At 54.3% G+C, this 22963-nt stretch overlaps 1 protein-coding gene across 7 annotated transcripts in view; it reads right to left on the bottom strand.

The window, feature by feature from the left end:
- LOC141579866 (SH3 and PX domain-containing protein 2A-like) overlaps nt 1-22963 on the bottom strand; it is a 267812-nt gene that overhangs the window by 55097 nt on the left and 189752 nt on the right. For 5 of the 7 annotated variants that reach the window (XM_074392497.1, XM_074392499.1, XM_074392495.1 and 2 more), the window contains 2 exons: nt 14277-14321; nt 7104-7235 (listed from right to left, as the gene is read on the bottom strand). In XM_074392497.1, coding sequence (XP_074248598.1) covers nt 7104-7235; nt 14277-14321 — 177 coding nt within the window. The remainder of the gene's footprint in view (nt 1-7103; nt 7236-14276; nt 14322-22963) is intronic. The other 2 variants (XM_074392496.1, XM_074392501.1) reach the window with 1 other exon arrangement.

The following is a 22963-nucleotide window of genomic DNA, read 5'->3' as shown; positions in this document are numbered from 1 at the left end:
CGTGCCACACCTGTGCCTGCCCCCCTCCTCCTCATGCAGGCTGGAGGGCTTGCCTCCAGGCCCGCTCTTCTCAGGGGGCTCTCCTGCTCACCAGCTTGCTGAGGCCCCACCCTCCCACCCCTGCTGCCCAGCTTCCACTTTCCTTCTGCTTGGGCACCTAGATGCCTGCTTTGCGGTTGCAGCCCCACCACACCCTGTACTTCCTGCTCTGCTTGTCTAATCCCTTCATTCTCCTAGCCCTGCTCAATGCCTCCGACTCCTCTGGGAAGCCTTCCTGACTATTCTTATCTTCATCCCTGACACTTCAGCTCTGCACCATGCAACAGGGTCACCGAGGGACCATCAGCATGGGGTTGTCATGAAAGCCCCCTGATCCCATGAGGCCACCAATGGGACCCTGATTTCTGTCTCCAACCCTTCTTCCTGCTGGATTCTGTTGATTAGGCTGCGACAAGGATACCTGGGCAGCAAGAACTCCAGAGGAGTGATTCTGGTCCCAGAATGGGTTGTCCTGGCCTCACTGCCTGACAGTAAACCCCCTGCTGCCATAGCCACCTCGAAGACCCTCAGGACTGAGGGTCCTCAGTCAGATAGCACCAAGTCAGTTCTATGACCAGATGGGGAAATTGAGGCCCCAAGAGAGAAACTGGCCCCCTGCAGATCCCAGGGTCAATCTGTGGTAGAGCTGTCCCAATCAGTGGTCTTATTAGTGGTTGTCACTTATCAAGCACCCACTGTGTGCCAGGCCCTGCGTGAAGCACTAAATTCCTTTTGTCTTTAAATTCTCTCTCTTTTTTTTTTTCTCTCTCTGTAGAGATGGGGCCTCTCTCTCTATTGTGCCCAGGCTGAGCTCGGGCTCCTAGCCTTAAGTACCCTCCCACCTCAATCTCCTAAAGTTTTGGGATTACAGGCATGAGCCACCATGCCTGGCCCTGAATTCCTTTTCAATTAGCATATACCAACCCTATAGCTGTGGGTACGATTATCCCCATTTTACAGGTAAGGAAACTGATGCTGAGAGGACCCGAGAAACTTTCCCAGGATCACCACAGGAAATAATCAAATCAAGATGAAAAGCAGCCTTCTCTAACTCGAAGCGCACCTTCCTAACTGATGACCCTCCTAACTGCTAGGCTATCCTGCAATCTCAGTCTCAAAAGAATCTTGATCCTGGAGTGAATACAGCTGAGTGGAAGGGCACAACGCTGGACTAGCATGCCTGCTTTTGCTCCTGGCTTTAGGCTCCCGGGCCCCTTCGCCTCCAGCCCGCTCTGTGAAGTGGATAACAGCTGCACACTAGTGACCGTCTTGGGCCAGAAGGGATTCTGCTGATTAGACTGACAGAGGCTGCACTTGGGAAGAGAAGAGCTGTCAGTGCACAAGCCTTTCTGATGGCTGGGAAAGGACCTTGTGGGGCCAGTCACCACCTCTGTGGTACCACATCCAAATGGGGACTGGTTCACTGGAGCCAAACTCTTAAAAGGACTGTTGCAGAAATAAGCATGTTAGTTCAGTTAGCCGCACTGCAGACTACAATAAACCTGCCGTTCTAGAAACGGCCTATCCTATCTTTGATGAGACACTTCTTTTCCAGGAGCAGGCTAATGTGGAAGTCTGAATTCTAATAGTAATCAGGTGGTTACATAGTAGGCACAGAATCTAAGCAAGATGTAGATAGAAGATACACATAAAATCCATTTAAGACAATGCAGGCCGGGCTTGGTGGCTCATTTGAGGCCGGAGTTCAAGACCAGCCTGACCAACATGGAGAAACCCCATCTCTGCTGAAAACACACACAAAAAATCAGGCAGGCATGGTGGGGCACACCTGTAATCCCAGTTACTTGGGAGGCTGAGCTGGGAGAATCACTGGAATCTGGGAGGCAGGGGTTGCAGTGAACCGAGATTGCACCACTGTACTCCAGCCTGGGTGACAGAACAAGACCCTGTTTCCAAAAAAAAAAAATAATAAAAATAAAAATAAAAAAAGGAAAGAAAAAGACAATGCAAAGTGCGTAAGGCTATCCCAGGCTCACAATACAGTCTACCAGAATGAGCACAACAACTAGACTCTAAGCTCCATAAAGGCAGGAACCTTATGGATATATACATAATTAGCACAGAGTGTTCAATTATTCAAGAACTGTGAGTAAATGAGTGAATACATGAACCACTCCTATGCACAATGTACTTCATCCTTACAGAAGTCCATGTGGTATGTATCACAACCCCCTCTTACCCATCAGAAAACAAATTGATTTCTACTTACATCACACAGTCTAGCCTTAGATGTTAAACCCCGTATTGGAATTCCGGATTCTTGACCCTCTCTACCACATGCACAGTTACTGAACAAATGATCGCCGCCACCATGTTTTGGGGTAACTTTTCTTTAAAGATCTACCTACCAACAGCCTCTGCCGAAGAGGTTGATTAGTTAACCATGTTTATACCCTGTGATGTTTCTCCGGGATACAGTCTATCGGCCCAGGGCTGGACACGCAGTCTAAGGCTTGCCAATCCATTGACTAGCGAGGAAACAATCAGACTCAAACTTTGAATTTTGAACTCGAAGAACCAGAGGTCAAACTCAGTTACTGAGAGAGATCTCAACTGAAAAGCATGCAGATCTGGTCTTGAGAAACCAATACCACTCAAGCAAGCTGTCATCATGGTCGGACGAGAGGGGAAGGCAGGCTGGTCTGCAGTTACAAGAGCACAGCTATGCTTTAAATTGTCATGACAGTTGGGCGCAGTGGCTCACACCTGTAATCAAAGCCCCTTGGGAGTTGGAGGCGGGCGGATTGCCTGAGTCAGGAGTTTGAGACCAGCCTGGCCAACACAGTAAAACCCTATTTCTACTAAAAATACCAAAATTAGCCAGCCGTGGTAGCAGGCACCTGTAATCCCAACTACTTGGGAGCCTGAGGCAGGAGAATCACTTGACCCAGGAGGCAGAGGCTGCAGTGAGCTGAGATCACGCCACTGCACTTCAGCCTGGACAACAAGAGTGAAGCCCTGTTTTAAAAAAAAAAAAAAAATCTGTACGGTTAAGTAAGACAGACAGAGAAACTGCTTTGGCTCGTGTTGACTTTTGGTTCCTAGTACCAGCCTCCTGAGGCTGATTTACCTCTCACCCCTGGGTTTGGTGAGATTTTCCTTTATTGCTTCAATAATTTCTTGAGAAAGTCTGAGTGAATTTCTGTCCGCTGCTCACAACTCAACTGGGACTAAAGCACTAACCCTGGAGAGAAGTGAAGATTCTCAAATTCTTCCCAGGGCTCGGTTTTCTCACTTGTTTAAAAAAAAAAAAAAAAAAAAAAAATGATGGACTAGGAGCCTCAAATTCCTTGCTTCCATGGAAGTATAAGAACTCCCAATGCATCATGCCGGTGCCAGGAAGTAAGCAAAGACTCAGAGAAGGAAAGGTAAGGCAGGAAAAATTTTGTTGACTCATCTCCCCACTTTCTCCCCTGGTCAGCAGTCCTGAGGAGGAAGAAACAATCCTAGGAAGTTGGAGGCAGCTTTGCTCAACACAGAAATCAGAGTGACCAGCACCATGATGTCACCAAGCTGCCAGAAATTATGCCTGCTGCAGAGGGAAGCCAATGCCGTCTTTGAGGCAAATGAATGTCTTACAGAGGAGGCATCTCAGGCACTGCTGCTTATGTCAACGGTAGAGGAGTTTCCAAAGACAAAGTAACAATGGCGGCTGCATGCCCTGGTATGACTTGCTGGGTGGCAAAGCTACCAAAGCTATGAATCTTTCTGCTCTATGTGTCCCTGTTGATCAATGGAGAAAGAGTCCTTTTCTGGTCTGGCCTTAGACCCACTGCTTGATCACAAATGCTTTCCTCAAAGCTTCTCAAGTCCCACTTTGGGTTTCTTTGACTCCTGTTCTCTGGGATAGGCTTGTCCTCAGTCCCAGGTACACATTACCTTCCTCAGATCCTTTCAGCTGTTTCCTGTTCCCAAGTTCAATGGATCAATGAACAACATGAATTCCTACTAGCTGGAAGGAGGGATGCAGAGACGAGCTTCCCCACAGATGTTCCAGGGAGCTCTGCAGCCATCTTACCTCAACCTGCAGCATTGCCAACTTGGACTTCCACCCTTCCCACTGGGGATGGGCCCATTCTCAGCCTCCCCGCATGGCCTCTGGTGAGGGGAGAGATCTTAGCTCTTGGACTCTAAAGAAATTACTTAACCTCTTAACCTATTACCTCAGCCACAGATTGGTTAAACTGCCTTCTACTGCGTGGCATTGTTCCATGATATCCCAACAGAATGATGTGTGTGAAGCCTGTAGCCTGCCACCTGGTGTTTACAGACTCAAAATCATCTTCCATGCACATCTCTCTTTAGACCAATGAGACCACAGAGGGGCTCTGATGAGCAGGCAGAGCCAGAGGTGGCTGGGTACCCCTGTGGACACTCTGCTTGAGGCACTCCCAGCCAAGTGAGGGGGGACACAGGCAGAGTCCTGGCACCCTGTGGGCAAGGCCAGGCTCAGGGAGGCGGCGATGGTGCAGGCAGGCCACTGCCCAACAATGCAAATGGAAATGCCTCAACACACCCACTGTGTCCCAAGGTCAAAGGCATCACAATGGGGTCTTTGTTCCCAAGTTCAAAAACCTCACTCACCACTCCTTCCAAAGCCAGCTTGCAGGATGCACAAGATGCCTCCTCTGCACCGCCATCAGGCCTGCAGCTCCCCTGAACTGGGAAACCACCCTCCCAGAGATGTGCAGTTTGGCCCTCTTCCCTTCTCCCTCCACCTGCTTTGTTTCTCTGGTTAGGCTGGTTGTGTACTCCAGGCCTCCTGGGAGATAGCGACAGATGGGTTTGAATAGGCAGGCACGGGCACTCCAGGTCCTGTGCAAACATCTGCAGCTGAGCAGCTGCCTCCATCAAGGGCAACGATACAAAACTCCCAGAAACAGAAAAGCCATGTTCAGGGAAGCTCTTTCTACCTGACACTCAGGGTCCCACCAAGACTTCCAGCTTCGGAGTTCACCTGAGAGACGTTCAGGGAGGTCACTTGCTCCAGCCCCTGCTTCCAACCAACCACAAGGTTACTTCTATTTTATGGAAGGAATAACTGAGGCCCAGAGAAGCTAAGGGACCTGAAGCCCCCAGCAGGCAGTGGCAGCTAGAATGTGGCTTCTAAGAACAGTAGCTCCCTTGGACAGTCTGTGTGTCAGACTGGCCGGCTCTGGCCACAGGTGGCCATGGGGATCTGGGGTGCCTGGGCCACCTCTCACAGCCATCAGCAGCTCCTCAGGAGAGCACTTGTCAGGGCTCCTTCACCCAATCCTAGGCAGGACTCCAGTGTCCTAGGGTCCTGGAGATGGGCTAGGAGGGGAGAAGGCACACATGCCCTGGGAATCCTGGGATTTCCAGCAGGGTAACTTCCTCTCGTGTGCCGTCTCCTCTTCAGCCACCCTGGCCAGTGGCTGGCGGCCCCCAAAGACATGGGGGCTCACTACCTCCTGCCGCTCAAGGGTTAACAGCTATGGTGTGACAGGCAGGCATGGTGGAAGGACTATCCCTAACCAGAAGTTCTGAGAGGAACCAACCACTTTTCCTGATGCAAGCTCTGCAACAAACATCTCCCTCACCTGAGGTCTCCCATGCCACCATTAGAGATCCATTACTTGGGTGCTGGGGGTTTCCAGAGCTAGACCCCTGATATCACCAGCTTGCTTTGGAGGCAAGGTGGTGGCACCATGAGCATGAAAAAGGCTGGGGACAAAGCCGCGCAGGGAGGAGCCCAGTGTGGGCACCTGGGACGGACGGTTGAGGCCTCATAGCAGGGACATGGCTCTGCGGGGTGCGGGAGGTGGGGGGAACTGCTGCTGCTGACCACCTTGGTGATGATATCAGGCACAAGGGCAGCTACGGCCTGACCTGAGAGGGGAGCAGGTCCTGCAAAGACCTCAGAGCAGGAGGGCCACGAGTCAGGCCTGTGAGCATATCACACCCCTGTTCTCCTGCACCCACCTCCCCCAGGAGGCCCGCTGGGATTTCCTCAGCATTTCCACAGCTCCTGGCCACCTGGAGGCACAGGAGTGATGCCTCGGCCCTCAGAAGACTCGCTTCCGCTCAGCCTGCCTGTGCCTCCGTTCCTGTCTCTACAGAGCGGGCACTGCCTCCTTCACTTCGCCTTTCCTTTCCGGGTTTAAACACTGGAAAGGCACAGAGTGGGGCTAGGCGAGGAGAACATGCCCCTCCCCTCCGGAAGTATCCACCAAACACCATTCAGGAAGGCTCCAGACACAGGGGCCTTCCCCGCAGCAAACCGAAACCGAAACAAAACCCCCCCAGAAACCAGTGCAAGCCCCAGGAGGCTGTGGGCGATGGATGTCCTGGGCTCCAGTTCCATCTCGGGCTGTCAGGGGACCAAACGGGCCTGGACTGACGGGCTTGGCTGTCCTCTCCCCACCTGCCATGACTCCTGCTGCCAGGGACACCAAGGTACCTTGCCCCCTCCGTGGCACCCCAAGAACCAGCAGCCCCGGGCAGCTGTCAGCACGGCCCCTGTCAATGCAGGACCCTGCCTGGCCTGGGCGTGGCTGCAATCCCCTCACTGGGCTTACTTCCCAGGCCCCAGGGCCTCCAGCTCGGCAGGGGGCAGTCAGCTCCCCAACCAGACCCCAGCCAACTCCCCCAGGCCTGGCCAGCCAGGGACCCTGGACCCCCACTGTGTGCCCTGCCCCCTGCCTGGACCCTGGCTTGGAACATGGCCTGTGGGGGTGCTGTTGTTGGGCATCCCTGAGCTGAGAGCTCCCGCCCCCCGGTCTTCCGAGGGCACGGGACCCCATCAGGGCTGGCCGCTTACTCCCGTGCTGCGCCTGGCCCTGCATTAGCAAAGGCCGGTTCATTACCCCGAGCCGGGGAGACATTCTTCCACCACCAGGCAAACTGCTGGCCTGCCGCCCAAACCAACAGGGGGAAACTTCAGCCGCCTCGGCCCTCTCTCTGCCAGATGGAAATAACGTATAGCTGCAGCGGTGGGGGAGGAGGGAGGCAGGAACAAAACCCAGCCTGGCCGGGGGGCCCGACCGGAACCCCAGTGGACAGCCGACGGCCAGGGCACTCACCGCTCTCGTTCTTCTCGATGACATCCACCACCTCCCCGGCCTGGAGGCTCAGCTCCGAGTTCTCCTGCTTCTTATAGTTGGACACCACCACGTACTGTTCCAGGATCATGGGCTCGGCGGTGGCGTCGGCACCTGGCGAGGGCAGAAAGCACGCGGTGAGCCAGCGGCCGGCCATGGCCCCGCGGCCGGGGCGCCCCCTGTCCATCGGCCTCCTCGGGGGAGGCTGCTCTGTCGCCAGTGCCGCTCGCAGGAGCAGCCCGCAGCCGGGGCTCGAAGCTCACAGGACGCCAAGGACAGGCCATATAGCAAGGCCCCACACCGGCCCGCTGCACCGCGGGGACCGGGGGACATGGGGAGCCAGGGGGCCGGGGAGGGGACGGGCAGGAGAAGGAGGGACGGCGGAGGCGGAGGCGGAGACCGAGGAAGCTCAGGAAGAAGCCTTGTGCTGCGATGAGTTAGTCACAGCCCGGCATGAGGGAGCCCACGGGGAGGCCTGGGGCCAACGGGGTCTCTCCGGCCTCCCTCTCCGGCCGGCAGGGGCACTGGGGAGGGCAGCGAGCCAGGGGGTGGGCGGCCCATGAGGGCTGAGGCCAGAGGCAAAGGAAAGGCAAGCAGGAGGCTCCAGCCTCTGCCCCCAACCCCTGCAAACCCGAGAGAAAAGGCAGCCCTGCTCCCTCGGGCGGGAGAGGGAGAGGAGAGAGCGGGAGAGAGCTTCTCCGCGGCCCAGGCCCAGGCGAGGAGTCAAGAGGGTTTGAGGCCGCCAATCACTGGGGTTTACTCGCAACCCTTAAATAGAAACACATGAGACCCATCGAATGAGGAGCCGGGGGTGGAGGCAGGGGAGGGGGAGGAGGCCCAGACTGTTTACTTGAAACCCAAGAAGAAAGTCCCCGCGCGCGCCAGCGGCTGGCGAGCCCAGCCCGCCCCCCGCCAACTTTTCCTCAAGTTCGCTCGGTTCCTGCCCCATGGGCTCACCCAGGCGTTGCCACTCAGCCCAGGCCAGGTGCAGTCAGACCAGACTCAGGCCTGCCCCCAGCCCTGCTTCCAGAGAGGGCCCTCTGGCTGCAGAGACTGACTCAGTTTCCCTCTGCCTTTCAGTGCCGGGGCTTGTGGTCAGGCTCCTGGCAGTTTGAGGGGCCTGAGGGGTCAAAAGCTGGGTGTAGCGGAGGGAGGGCAGGCAGACCCCCAGGAGCAAGCAGCTTCTCTGTCCTCCTACCACCGGACCAGCGTGACATTCGCTTAGCGGGCACCAGGCAGGAAGGCAGACAGGCCTGGTGCTGTCTTAGCTTCCTAGCTGTGTGGCATTGGATGTTGCTTAAATTTCTGCACTTCAACTCTTTCATCATCATTATTAGGGTGGGGGTGGGGATAAGACACCTAAAACATGATATGTTTTTAGCTAGGAGCGAAAAGGATTCGCTAGCCAGAGAGGGACTAGTCACCTCCTATAGAAAGCCTTCCGAGACCACCCCTAGCCCAAAGAGAATTCCTAGTACACTTTTTTTTTTGAGACAGGGTCTCTCTTTGTTGCCCAGGCTAGAGTGCAGTGGTACAATCATGGGTCACTGCAGCCTTGACCTCCAGGGTTCAAGCAATCTTGCCACCTCAGCCTCTCATGTAGCTGGGACCAAAGGCACATACCACCATACCTGGTTAGTTTTTTTTTTTTAATTTTTTTTAGAGATGAGGTCTCACTTTGTTGCCCAGGCTGGTCTTGAACTCCTGGGCTCAAGTGATCCTCCTGCCTTGGCCTCTCAAAGGGCTGTGATTACAGACACGAGCCACTGCAACTGGCATACTTAAATTACATGTCTGCCAATCTCCTTGAAGGCTAGTGGGCTTCATATCACTAGCCTGGCTACAAAAGTGGCTGAGCATCTCCAAGCGCCACCCATCCCCCTTGTCACCTCAGCCTACAGCCACATTCCCCCCACACCTGAGTCTGACTTGGCAAATGTGATGTGCCAGGCACATTAACCACCCCACTTCGTGCTCACAACACCCCCCCTTATCTTCCCATTTCACAAAAGACCAATCAGAGGCCCAGAGCAGGCAAGAGACCACTCCAGCTCCCACAGCTGCGATGACGAGCATCACATTCGTTCGGAATGATTTTGTTCGGGCTCAAGCCCATCTGTCTTTCCACTGCAGAATAATTGCCTCTGATTTGTTTCCATCAGTCAGGTTCTTCTAGCACAATGATCCTCAACTTGGTAGCACAGAATCACCTGGGGAGCTTTTTAAACCTACTGGTGCTGGGCTCCAGAGACAGGTTTCTTTGGTCTGGGACCCAGGCGGGAGTAATTTTTGGACATCCCCTCTGTCCCTATGGTGCTTGCGTGCAACCAGGAGCAAGAAACACTTCTTAGATCTTTGTGTCCTTCTGCGGGGGAGGTTCCCTCCAACCTAGGGCAGACGGCAATGGCCACACAACTTTGTGAAATCCCAAGGGGAGGCCTCCTTCCAGGGAAACCAACCCCACTGCCCCCGGCCATTTTCTCCCATGAGGTGTGGGCCCTGCAGGCCCATCTCGGCCCTTTGGAGAAGCAGAAGGGACCCTACTGCAACTGAGGGTTCGCACGAGCACAATCCCGGGCAGCCCCTCTAAAGCCGGGATTGAATTTCAGACAGAAATGCAACCAACAGCTGGGCAGCAGGGCCTGCTCCACCTCTGTACTCAGGCGTGGCAGCTTCTGTGCCTGCCCCTGCCAGCTGGGCAGAGGCAGCGCGGGGGGCTGCGCTGACCGACTGCCTCCCACTGTGCCCCCGGGAGGATGGCAGTGCCTGTTCCGTGCCTGGAGCCTCTGTGGCCAACAGCACTTCTTAACACACCCGGCACAGAAAGAGCCATCTCTGCCCTGCGAGAAACGGGGGCGCCTTTCCCAGTGTGGGGGCACTGGGTGAGAAGAGTGGGAAAGAAAGGCTCCAGCAACAAACAGAAGAAGAGAGACTTCTGTGGCGGGTTAGAGAGCTTGCCAGCCCTGAGTGTGCCCAGATCACAGCAAGAGTGACAACGAGCCTCCATCAGTGCTGACTCTGAGGCATCCCACAGAATCCAGCTGTCTCATCCAGTCCTCGGAGCAACCCCGGGCAGTAGGTCCTGTGATGGCCCCATTTTACACACGGGCAAACCAAGCCTCACAAGGGTAAGTGACTTCCGTAAGGTCACACAAAGCCCAGCTGACACCACTACCTATCATCTTCCGCATTATACGTGGCCTACAGTGGGCCGCCAGTGCCTGGTCCCCAGGGAAGGGCCCATTACATCCCAGATACCTGGGACACAGCTGCTGCTTAATAAAACTAGAGTATGGGTTTCCTTTTTTTTTTTTTTTTTTTTTTTTGAGATGGAGTCTTGCTCTGTCGCCCAGGCTGGAGTGCAATGGTGTAATCTTGACTCACTGCACCGTCCGCCCCTAGTTCAAGCTATTCTCCAGCCTCCCAAGTAGCCGGGATCAGACCACAGTGCCTGTTAGGTGGCAGGCACTCAGTAAGTGTGAAATGAACAGGTGAAACACATGAACTGGCAGAGAGATGAACAGAGGGACTTGCTGGTTTGTGAAATCAGTATGAATACCTCGACTCTGAAATATGGGAAAATGAGAAAGCCAAACTCAGAGGGAGATGGGGAAACTGAGGTAAGAGGAACAAGGAGCCCCAGCTTTGTGGTCAGATGTTTGGAGGTGCTGGGGAGTAGACAGACATCAGCTCATTTTAATTCAAGCCAAGAAAATCTGAGGCAAGGTTTAACCCCACACTCCCACACCCCTTCCCCCACCATCTTCCTGGAAAATTGGCCTGAGCTTCCTGGGACAGGTAGAAGAGGTAAGGAAACATTCTCTAGGCATTGGAAGGCATAGGCAGGCTACGACCCCTCTCAGGAGCTACTCCAAAAGCTGTGGGATGGACATGGACACTGTCTTTCTGGCTGCCCCCCCCGACTCCCCCCACGGCGCAGGCAGCTCTCAGCTCTTCCCTCTGGCAGCTGCCTCCTAGGGTGTTCCCTGGCCAGGGCAGCTGGGCGGGCAGGAGCTGCGAGCAGGTATCCAGATGAGAAACCACTTGCAGGCCAGGCAGGCGGTGGGCGGTGATGTCATCCCACAGAGGCCACTCTGGATCCCCTCCCAGCCAAGGCCTGCAGAACTGGGGGCTGGAGGAGTCAGCCTGAGTGGGGAGGGGGCAGTGGAGGGAGTCTGGTGTCTTTAGATGAGGCGTGCTTGGCAGGAGCATGGAGAAGGGCTGTACCTCTTCTAAACAGCAGAGCCTCTCCTAGGTTGTAAGGGGTCTTTGCATGAGTCTCATCCAGGGGTAGACCCTTGTGCTTTATTACAGAGCCCCTGGCTGGACCTGCTGGGGCCCCGGGAGTCCCCTGGACCCCTGCCCCACCTTGCCTCACATCTGCATTCCTCCAGCTACCACCTGGATGGGACCCTGGCTGCCAACTGAAATTCTCAACTAGGCTTTTGCCAAGTCAGTCCCATGCTCCAAAGCCTTCCATGGCTCCCTGCTGCCTATGGAATAAAGACCAAATTCAAGTTCAGTCTTTCTTGCCAATCTGAGCTCCCCGAGTTCCTTGATCCCCATCCCCCACGCCACCATTCCATACAACATTTAATGATTCAACACACGTGTATCAAGCACCCACTAGGCGCCAACACCCAACACCACGGCTCCATGCAGCGTCTCACTTTCCAAGCCTTTGCTCTCGCTGCTGCCCCCTGCTGGAAGGCTTTTCCTTCTCTCTACCAATCCCGATTCTCCCCAAGCATCTCTGCCCTCCAGGAGGCTCTCCATCGCTGTTCCCTCTCCCCCCTTCCCTCCTGGATTTCATGCTGGGCATTGCTCCCCAACCAAACCATGTGCCTTGAACAAGAGTCTCTCAAGGCCGGGCGCGGTGGCTCAAGCCTGTAATCCCAGCACTTTGGGAGGCCGAGGCGGGTGGATCACGAGGTCGAGAGATCGAGACCATCCTGGTCAACATGGTGAAACCCCGTCTCTACTAAAAGTGCAAAAAATTAGCTGGGCATGGTGGCACGTGCCTGTAATCCCAGCTACTCAGGAGGCTGAGGCAGGAGAATTGCCTGAACCCAGGAGGCGGAGGTTGCGGTGAGCTGAGATCGCGCCATTGCACTCCAGCCTGGGTAACAAGAGCGAAACTCCGTCTCAAAAAAAAAAGAGTCTCTCAATGCCCCAAGACTGGTGCCACAGGACATGACATGGGACATAGTAATTACCTGAAATTCACGATGGAAATGCTAAGAATTCTAATCTAAAGGTCTGAGGTCCAGTCCTGCTTTGCCCTTACTAGCTCTGAGACCCTGGGGAGGACACGTAACCTCTCTTGAGCTTCAGCTTCATCTGGAATCAGGAACAATAGCAGTTCCAACCTCATGGGAATTGTTCTGAGCATGGAATGGAGTGACAGGGCTTCAAGTCCTATGGAAACCATAGATGGTCATGTTAAAGCAAATAGAGGGAATGGGAGACCCGGGGAACAGCAAAGGTGTTGGTTCCTTCATGGGCTCAGAGCCAGCAGGCAGCTTGGTGCCAGGGCTACAGGTGCCAAGAGAAGGGTGGGGAATGCCTGGGGGGTGGGGAATGCCAGACTAAGCAACCTGAGGCCCCTGATCTACAAGGATCTCGAGCATCAGCCCTTACTTCTGCGTTTCCTGTCTCATATCTCAAAGGACCCTCCAACACTCCAGACGGAGAAACCAAGGCCCAGAGAGACTCCAGCCCTGGACTCCCAGTCTGGCTGGGTTTTCCCGCAGCCCACACTGCCTCCCCAGGCCTCTCGCTCCAAACAGCTGGGTTCATATTGAGATGTGGTTAAGTGTCCTCCCCAGGGGCACAAAACTAGTAAGGCCCTGTGCTGGCTTCTACCACTGGCTCCCCACGACTCCCCAACTCCGGGCATCCTACAAAAGTCCCTCTAGCCCCTTACAACTGGTTCCTCCCAGGCGGGACTGGGACTGCCGGCCCCTCAGCTATACGTTTGGTGAATAAAATGTATTGCTGTGGGCCAAGTGGGCTCTGGCTCACTGGCGTGTGGAGAGGGGAAAAAGGGACAGGAGCCCAGCGATTAGCTCAGGCCCAGGCCGACGTCACAGGAAACTCCAGAAGGACGATTTCAACGCCCTCCGACCCACTGCCTTCTCTCCTCCTCTGGACTCCTCCCAACACATTCACCTCCCATTCCCCGCCCACAGCGGAGGCAGGAGGGGCTGAGCTCTGGGCTCTAAACCCTGGGGCTGGCTCAGCCCCACCACCCCCCTCAGCTCCCACCCTTCTGCTTTGTCCCCCATTTTCCGAGCCTGAACCTCTGCTCTCAGGTTCAGAGCTGGAGGGTCAGGGTGTGTAACAGTTTCAGAAATGTAGGGGCTCCAAAGAAGACCCTTCTGGAAATTCCATCCCTTCTCCGACCATCACCATCCAGGAGCTGGGAACCCAGCTATGTGGGTTTCTCTGCCATGGTCGCATAAGACCAAAGGCTGAAGGCAAGTCCCTGACCTCTCCCCAGCTCCTCCCAGACACAGGGCAAGGCCCCAGTCCCTGAGGGCCATTTCAGCCAGTCAGGCCCAGCTCTGGATTGCTGTGCATGGGGGCTGTGACCCACCCTCAGTCAGTCACAGAACTACCCTACCCCCTGCCCCAAACCTCCAGCTCCCCAGTGAGATCACTGGAAACCAGGCTTGGGTGTCAGGGCCCTCTGCTCTCTGCCTCAGTTTACCTGCCTAAAGTGAGATGAACCATCTTTGGCTGGGCTCTCTTACTGGGAAGGTCAACTGAGATAAGGCTGAAGATGGCAAAAGCCCCACCAGTGCCTAAGCACTTTCTGTGTGCCAGGCTCCCCACGAAGTGGGATGGCTTTTCCTTAGGAGGTTACACACAGAGCAGCACAGCCAAGACGTGGCTGAGCTGGGATTCAAACCCACACGCCCTTCCTCCAGAGCACATGTACTTACATGCTGAGCTACGTGGTCATTGCTCAGCTGCTCAGCAAAGGGCCCCACATTTGGGGAGGCAAAGGGCAGAGCAAGTGGCAGACCCCCACCATGCTGGCAGACAGCTGCTGACATCACAGGGAAGCATGCAGAGGCCTGCAGGCACTGGCTCCCGTGCACACGGGCCTGGGACACATGCTCACATGCATGCACACACGCTCGGCAGTACCTGTCACGTCCTTCTTGGGTGACTCAGCCCAGCTGGACAGCCACACTTCAGAGTCCCCGAGAGCAAGCGGCAGCAGGAGAGGAGAACCAGAGAGAGAACTGTTAGGCAGGCAGGAGATCCACAGTGAGTGGCTGCAGGCTCCCCGGCAGGCGGAAGGCGGAGGAGGGAGGGGAGTGATTTCCTGGCCCCGGGCTGGCTGTTGGGCGGGGGCCTGTGTGATTAGAGAGGCACTGGGACACAGCCGGCTGGGACAGGGATAATGAGGTGTCTGCCGAAATGCAGGGCTCCTCTGAAGCACAGAGAATCCTACACGGTCCTCCTTGGAACAGGGCCCGTGGTTATCACAAGGCAGCCTGACCCTTCCTCTCTGGCCATGTGGGTGGCTCGGTCCCACAGGGCCTGGTGGTTCCAGGGATCCTCAAAGGCCAGTGGGCTCAGTGGCCTGGACCCAGAACCTCAAATGTCAGGGTTGGAGCACCCAGGGCCCATCTCTAGGCCTGGGGGCACCACACCCACTGGACCCTGATGTCTCATTCAGCCCTTACTGCAGCCCCACCCATCGAGGAAGACAGATCAGCCCAGCAGAGCAGAAGGGAGCATCATTTTAGAGTCTCGTTCCCCAACCCCAATGCAGAAGGATAGGGACCTTGAGTGACCAGAAGAGATGAGGGCTGTACTCCACACTCACAGTGGTCTCCAATCTGGGCCTCAGTTTCCTCACCTGTGAAATGGGATTTAGAGTTGTCCTCCTGCCAAGAGGAAGGAGCAAACTCAAAGCAGCTTAAAGAACATATGATTGAGATGTGACACCATTAACAGCTGAATGAGGCAGAAAGCTCTGTCTAATCAATAGTTTGCGCATTTCTAGAAGAGAAGAGGGCCATCGTATCAAGAGCATTGGTGCAATTGAACTACAGTGACTCATTTCGCCCCCACAGCAATCCCGTCATATGAGTAGGCATTTTTAGCCCCATTTTACAGGGGAGGATTCTCAGACATAGAAACAGGTCTGGTGGCATCCCCAGGCTGCTGCTTTCTCTGCTGGGCTGCTCGTCACCTCCAAAGGAGCAGCGCACTGGCTGCAGGGGGGACAATGACAAGGCACCACTGAACTGCAGGTCTGAGAGACAAACCCTTGCCCTGCCTACCAGGCGCTTGCCAGGAGAGCAGCCTGACCCATCCAGAGAGCACTGATAACTAGCAGCCAACATTTACACAGCATTTCCCCTCTGCCAGGCGTCCTGCTGAGCACTCTGCATATGGTAACTCGTTATTTTTCCCAACAAACCTACAAGGATGGGTACTAGTATCCCCTCCATCTTGCAGATGAAGAAGCTGAACCAGAGAGGTTAAATAACTTGCCCAAGGTCACACAGCTCGTACAGCAGTGTCCCTCTCTTGCAGGGACACACACCTCAGCTGATCAGAATTTGATGGGGCTCTCTATTTTAAGCACCTGACTCTTTCCCTCTCTCAGCAAGCCACCTTCCAAATGCAGGTTGGCTCCCAGTGTAGAACCAGGAAGCCCAGCCCCCTTCCGGTTCTCACTGTACATTAGCAGAGTGCTAGCAAGGCCTCTGGGGTCTGACTGCCTGGGTTCAAATCTAGGCTCTGCTCCTTTGAAGAAGTGACTTACCCTCTCTGAGCCTGTTCCTGAACTTGTAAAAATCTGGATGATGTGATATACTTACCTTCTGGGTTGCTGTGAAGATTAGATTAGATAGAATGTAATGGTGCCCAGTGCAGTGCCTACGACGTAGTCAGTGCTCAGTAATGGTTAGCTGCCACTGGCAGTAACTCCCATGAGCGTAGTTAGCATGAGCCTACCTCCCTGGGTTCAATCAGCTCTGGGGACACTAAGAAAATCATGCCGCAAGCTGCAAGGACAAGAACTAGACAGTGTTCGATACTGGATGCACCGAGAAAAAGCTGGCACCCTGTTAGACACACTGCCCCACAGTCACTCTCAGACCCCGCGCCATCTGGAATGGAAGGGAGAGGGACTCCTGGGGACCTCACCCAGAGACAAACAGGGCAAAATCTGATGTGAGACCCCTCCCCAGGTTGAGCAGTCAGCAGCCGCCTTGGGGAGCAGGAGCGATGCCGGTGCAGCTTTCCAGCCCGGATGGGGCCGAGACAAGGTAGACACACCAAGGGCCATGAGGATTTCAGCTGATGTGGCCAAGGAGTGCTGAGGTTCAGAACGTGGGGGTCGCTGCCTGGTGTCCACATCTTGCTGAAGTTCCAACTGCCTGCTGCTGTACCCCAGAGATGTGGCCAAGTGGGCTGCCCACTGCAAGGCCCTGAGATGCCCCTGAGCAGGCCTAGCACCAGGCCCATCCCAGCCCCATCTGGCCCTCTCTTCTCCGCAGTTCGCTTGACCACTGGCCTACTTTGGGTTCTTCATAAGGAAACCTGAGAAGCACTAACCTCTCTCAGTGAGCCAAGGAAAGGTGTTTGGCTTGAGCCTGAAGAACCCAAGAAGACCTGTTCTGCTTGATGGTGCTTGCAAAGGGCCAGAGAATAAACACGGTAGGCTTTGGGGGCCATATGGTCTCTGTTGAAACTACTCAACTCTATTCTTTTTTTTTTTTTTTTTTTTTTTTTTTTTGAGATGGAGTTTCGCTCTTGTTACCCAGGCTGGAGTGCAATGGCGCGATCTCGGCTCACCGCAACCTCCGCCTCCTGGGTTCAGGCAATTCTCCTGCCTCAGCCTCCCGAGTAGCTGGGATTACAGACACGCACCACCATGCCCAGCTAATTTTTAGTATTTTTAGTAGAGATGGGGTTTCACCATGTTGACCAGGATGGTCTCGATCTCTTGACCTCGTGATCCACCCGCCTCGGCCTCCCAAAGTGCTGGGATTACAGGCTTGAGCCACTGCACCCAGCCAACTCTATTCTTATAATACAAAAGCAGCCACAGGCAATACATCAAACAATGAGTGGGCTGTGTTCCAATAAAACTTTATTTATAAAACCACAGGGGGCAGGACGTGGCCTGTGGGCAGACAACCAGAGCTCATGCCTGTCCCCTTCAGCCCCCATAAGTGGACCTTCCCATATCTCTCCCTAAAGGAAAATGGGAAGCAGACCAGAAGTAAGCCTGTCTTTCTAAAAAGAAACCTCTCTCTAAAATATGATTTAGTTCCCAGTCCCCTGACCTGTGGAATTAATCCAGTTCTGCTGTTCCCACTCAAAGTTCCCCCCTTCTGTCTAGCCCACCCTAGCAAGCTCTTGAGGGGTGGGAAGAACCTCTTCTCCCTCATTACAACGAACAGAGAGAGCCCCTGGCTCACAGACCCTGGCCCTCCAGCCAGGAGGCAGACAAGGCTGTCGGCTAAGGGCCGGGAAGATGTGGAGTTGGAGAGACAGAGAGACGGGGTTGAAGGAGCAGAGAGGGGCACAGCCAAGTGAGCAGCTGTGACTGACATGAACCAACTGCTTCCTGCCTTCCCTGTCTCTGTCTCCCTCTCCTCTGGTGACCCAGAACCAAGGGACCTACAGAGCAGGGTCCCAGGCCTGCCGGAAAGTGAAGGGTATCAGACTGGAAACCTGCACCATAGCTCTTCTGAGAACGCACTGTGTGGTCTTGGGCAAGTGGCTTAAATACTCTGGGCCTTGGCCGGGCGTGGTGGTTCACTCTGTAATCCCAGCACTTTGGGAGGCCGAGGTGGGCAGATCACTGGAGGTCAGGGGTTCAAGACCAGCCTGGCCAACATAGTGAAACCCCGTCTCTACTAAAAACATAAAAATTAGCTGGGCGTGGTGGTGAGCACGTGTAATCCCAGCCACTCGTAAGGCTGAGGCATGAGAATTACTTTAACCCAGGAGGCGGAGGTTGCAGTGAGCCAAGATCGCGCCACTGCACTCCAGCCTGGGCAACAGAGCAAGACTGTCTCAGTAACTAACTAAATAAATAGTCCAGGCCTCAGTGCTCACATCTGTACAGTTAAGCATTTAGGCCTATTGCCCGTGTCTGACAGCCTGCCTGAGGCAGTTGTCTGATGTTCTAGACCTTCGCAGCAGAAAACTGGGAGTCTCCATAACGCAAGTGCACCACAGCGGAAATGAATCTTTCCAGAGAAATAGACTGCCCTCCCTGGGAAAACCACTTGAATGCAGTCTCAACTGAGGCAACTCCAGTCCAAAATAGCAGATGATTCGGGAGGCACAGAGGGCAGAGATCCGGAGCAAGAATAAAAGCAACCTTGGTTCTTGTGCTGGCTTTGCCACTTAGCCTGCTGACTCTGGGACAGCTGGCAAATCTCCAAACCTTTTTTCCTTTTGTCAATGGGGAAACAACACCTGCCCTGCCTTCTTTGCAGGGTTAAGACTGAAATGGCCTCATAGTCTAGGAAAGGTTTTGTTGGGAGGGCTGGGAATTAGGCCTTTGGACATGAAGAAAAGTAAGTGGTAGGGGCAGAGCTGAAAGCAAAAGCAGCAGGCTTCTGGGAATCGGCAGGCACGGGGCAAGGGGCCCACCCTCACACAGCCCGTAGCGTTCATGGCCCTGCCATGGCTGTACCTCCTGGCATTGCTTGCAATACCAGCAAGGAGTCAGGCCAGGGGGAAACCAGGGGCCTGCAGATTCCAGCCAAATACAGGCACCCAAGGGCACTCGGATGCTGAACCTGATTCTTGACAGGCCCAGGTGATGCTGGGAAACCAAAGAACAATACTGCAGGTGCCCTGACTTTAAGGACACACCCTACTGCCACCCAGCACACATACACCCAAGGACTTAATAGGAACACCTGACTAGGCCTAGATTAGGAGAGAGTCCTTCAGAGATATCTCTGAAGATGGTATCTCAACTGTTCACCATCAGTCACAGGTCACACTCCTGGTTTTACTCTTTCTCCCGACTCACTACTGCATTCGACTGGTCTTAAAAAATAATAACAATAGCCGGGCGCAGTGGCTCAAGCCTGTAATCCCAGCACTTTGGGAGGCCGAGGCGGGTGGATCACAAGGTTGAGAGATTGAGACCAACCTGGTCAACATGGTGAAACCCCGTCTCTACTAAAAATACAAAAAAAAAAAAAATTAGCTGGGCATGGTGGCACGTGCCTATAATCCCAGCTACTCAGGAGGCTGAGGCAGGAGAATTGCCTGAACCCAGGAGGCGGAGGTTGCGGTGAGTCGAGATCGCGCCATTGCACTCCAGCCTGGGTAACGAGAGAGAAACTCCATCTCAAAAATAATAATAATAATAATAATAATAATAAAGGTGGTTCATGTCTGAAATCCTAGCACTTTGGGAGACCAAGGTGGGAGGATTGCTTGAGCCCAGGAGTTGGAGACCAGCCTGGGCAACATAGTGAGACCCCATCTCTACAAAAATAAAAATTTAGCCAGCCGTGGTGGTGCATGCCTGTGTCCCGGCTACTCTGGGGGCTGAAGTGGGAGAACTGCTTGAGCCCAGGGAGGTCGAGGCTGCAGTGAGGTATGATCATGCCACTACAATCAAGCCTGGGCAACACAGTGAGACCCTGTCTCAAAATAAATAAAAGTATTAATTAATAAAGAAAGGGGCCTTATAGATTCATAGTAAGGCTTCTTTCAGCCTTGAGTAACTCCAGAGCAGTGAGAATTGGGTTGAATTTATCCAAATCTAGTCTCAAACCATGTTTCCAGGAATGCTTCCCTGGTGTAAAGCAAGTTCCATCCATCCAAACTAATAAATCCAGAGTGGGACACACGCCCAGGTGGGAGAGACCGGAATGAGTACAGCCAACAGCGCAAACTCCACAGAGAATGAAAGAGAACCACAGGCTCAGGGGGCCAGGGCAGGGTCACCAGCCTTGCCAGTTTCTTTCCACAGCCCCGCCCTGGGCTCCGGGGAGGGGAGGGGCCCGATGGAACCAACACCTCCCTGTCTTCTCCATGCCCTTCCATCCTTCAGTAACTCTCCACACTGGAGCACTCAAGCCCCCTCCCTCTTTGTGCATCCTACTGTTCTTACCTCGCCGCAGCTCTGAATTGGTTTCTAAATAGCTGCTACAATCCAGCCTTCTCTCTCCCATACCACTCAACTTTGCTCAGGGCTAGATTTCTTAGGTTTCCTGCAGACTCCACAGGAAATTCAGCCACCACTTTCAGGCCATCAGTTAATTAGGACCTAAAAGCTGCTAGTCCTATTACTCAATAGTAACAGTAATTGTCATTGTTACAATTGTAATTACAACAGTAATTGTCATTGTTACAATTGTAATTACAACAGTAATTGTCATTGTTACAATGAGGCCGCACCTCCTTGCTGCAGGCACTGTACTGTATAGGCACACAGCAACTCGCATCTTGACGACAGCCCAACAGGGTGATCAGTCCTTTACAAAGGAGTTTGGCCTGTGTGATACTCACTTTAGAGGATCCGGAGCAGGTGGTCATGCTCAGAGCGGCAGAAACAGGTGCAACAGTGAAAGCCATGTGAATGCCATCCGGGAAAAACACGGATGGCCAATTCGGAATTCTTAAAAAACATGAAACAGGCTGGGCATGGTGGCTCATACCTGTAATCCTAGTGCTTTGGGAGGCTGACGCAGGCAGATCACAAGGTCAGGAGTTTGAGACCAGTCTGGCCAACATGGTGAAACCCCATCTCTACTAAAAATACAAGAATTAGCCAGGCGTGGTGATGTGTGCCTGTAGTCCCAGCTACTCAGGAGGCTGAAGCAGGAAAATCGCTTGAACCCAGGAGGCAGAGGTTGCAGCAAGCCAAGATTGTGCCACTGCACTCCAGCCTGGGCGACAGAGCAAGACTCCATCTTGAAAAAAAAACAAAAAAGACGTGGCACCAATTAAGATGACAGAAACAGATTGTTCAAGTTTGACTTGCAATCCAACCACCCCTGGGTGGAAGTCTGGGCTGGAGGCCGTTGTTCAGCGTGTGAGCTGCTTCTGACATGGGCAGCTCCACAAAAGCTTGTTCCAGGGCAAGCAGCAGCCAGCTGGTCAGAGATACTTGTGGCATGAAAAAGAGTGCACTGGAGGGTGAGAGGGAATGCTGCCGCTGCAGCAGCTTGGACCCCAGGCCTGCCCCCTACACTCAGGGCCTCCAAGGCAGAGCTGGTTTCATGGAGGTGTGATCTGGGCCGTGGCCTAGCGTCCCAGGTTTAGAAGGGTCCCTGCAGCTGATTCAATGCTCTTCTGTCAGGGGTTTCATCAATAATTTATGAATGAGAGAGTCTTCCTTTTCATTTTGCAAATGGATCCTGCAAATTATGTAGCTGGCTGTGCCCAAGGCCTGAGGGTTTGGGGCCACTGAGCTAAAGAAACAGAAGTACTCAAGACGAAATCTAGCAGAGCTAAATTTCTGATGGGTATCTTCCTAAAGACAGAAAGCAAAGCCCAGATGGAAAGCCAGGCCATTGCCGTCTCCAGGTCCGCTCTCTCTGCTACATCTTTGGCCTCTTGGTGGTACCCCACAGGCTGGAAGGACTACTGAGGGACTCAGAACCAGAGAGGAGAAGAGACTTGCCTAGAATCACACCGCAAATAAGCAGCAGGGCTGGAGCTAGAAGCATTATACCGGTGTTCACTCAACATTCATGCTAGGTGCTTTGCTAAACATTTATGAGCATTTTCTTGTTTAATCTTTCCAACAGTCTGTAATTTACAGAGGAGGAAAGTGAGGCTCAGAACAGTTAAGCTTCTTTCCCAAGTCCCCACAGCACGAAGTGATGGCATCAGACTTAAGCCCAGGCAGGCGGGCCGGGAATGGGGAACAAAGGGTCCTCATGGGGGATGTCATTTTCTGAATCCTCCCCTGGCCACTGGCCAAGGCTTTGTTTATTTCTGCTGCTCTTTGTAAATGTAGCCATATTCCGACTCCTTTTGCTCTCAGCAAGAAAGGGCTTGCCTCGTTCCCCGGAATCCAGAACACGTGTGGGGGCAGCCCAGCCCAGGGCAGGAATGCACCATCGACCCTCTGGCCCTGGGTTATGCAGTCAGGGAGCAGCTTCCCTGCTCAGGCAGGGGATGGGGTGGGATGGGGTGCAGTGGGGGCTGGGCCTGGAGACCCTCCACAGCCCCTTAGGGACTAAGTCCAAGGGTGCCTGCCCAGGCCAGGCCTGGCACCAGAAGGGTCAGCTCAGCCTAAGTGGGGAGAGATGGAGAAGCCAAGGACGCACCCCCCCGGGGGCACTGCAGCTGCCTAGAGGGGCTGCCCCAGCCGGGAGCAGCAGGTAGTTCTGCCACCTCCCTCCACCCTGCTGGGAAGACCCGAAGCTTCCCGGTTAAAGATAGGTGCAGGGTTAGTGGGAGGTGCCGCGGGTGGGCAGAGGGGTGCTGGCCAGGGAGGCTGGCAGGTTCTGAGACTCTCTGCTCCCAGCAGCTGCTGCCCAGCCCACAGCAGACCCCTGGGTTGCGGCCTCCCCCTCAGTTCTCAGGTTTTCACCTCTCCGCCCCCCAGGGCATCTGTGTGTAGAGGAGAGACAAATTCAAGTTTGTTCTGAGTTCCAGGATCCCAGCCATCCCCCTCCCAGGGGTGGCCTGCCTTGGTGGTCCTCCCCCACTTACTGGGAGATGCTCCCTCCCATTCCCCCACCCACCAGCTCCCCCAGAAGCCCAAGCCAAAGCCAGTATCTGCGTTCACACAGAGAAGGAGCAGAGAGCGGGCCGGCGGAGTGGGATGAAGTCAGCAGCCGCCCATCTCCAGCCCCCAGTCTCGCAATCCGCCTCCT

This window comes from Saimiri boliviensis (genome assembly GCF_048565385.1).
Source record: "Saimiri boliviensis isolate mSaiBol1 chromosome 12 unlocalized genomic scaffold, mSaiBol1.pri SUPER_12_unloc_1, whole genome shotgun sequence".
Lineage (NCBI taxonomy): Eukaryota > Metazoa > Chordata > Mammalia > Primates > Cebidae > Saimiri > Saimiri boliviensis.
This window is presented reverse-complemented; position numbering and strand designations above follow the sequence as displayed.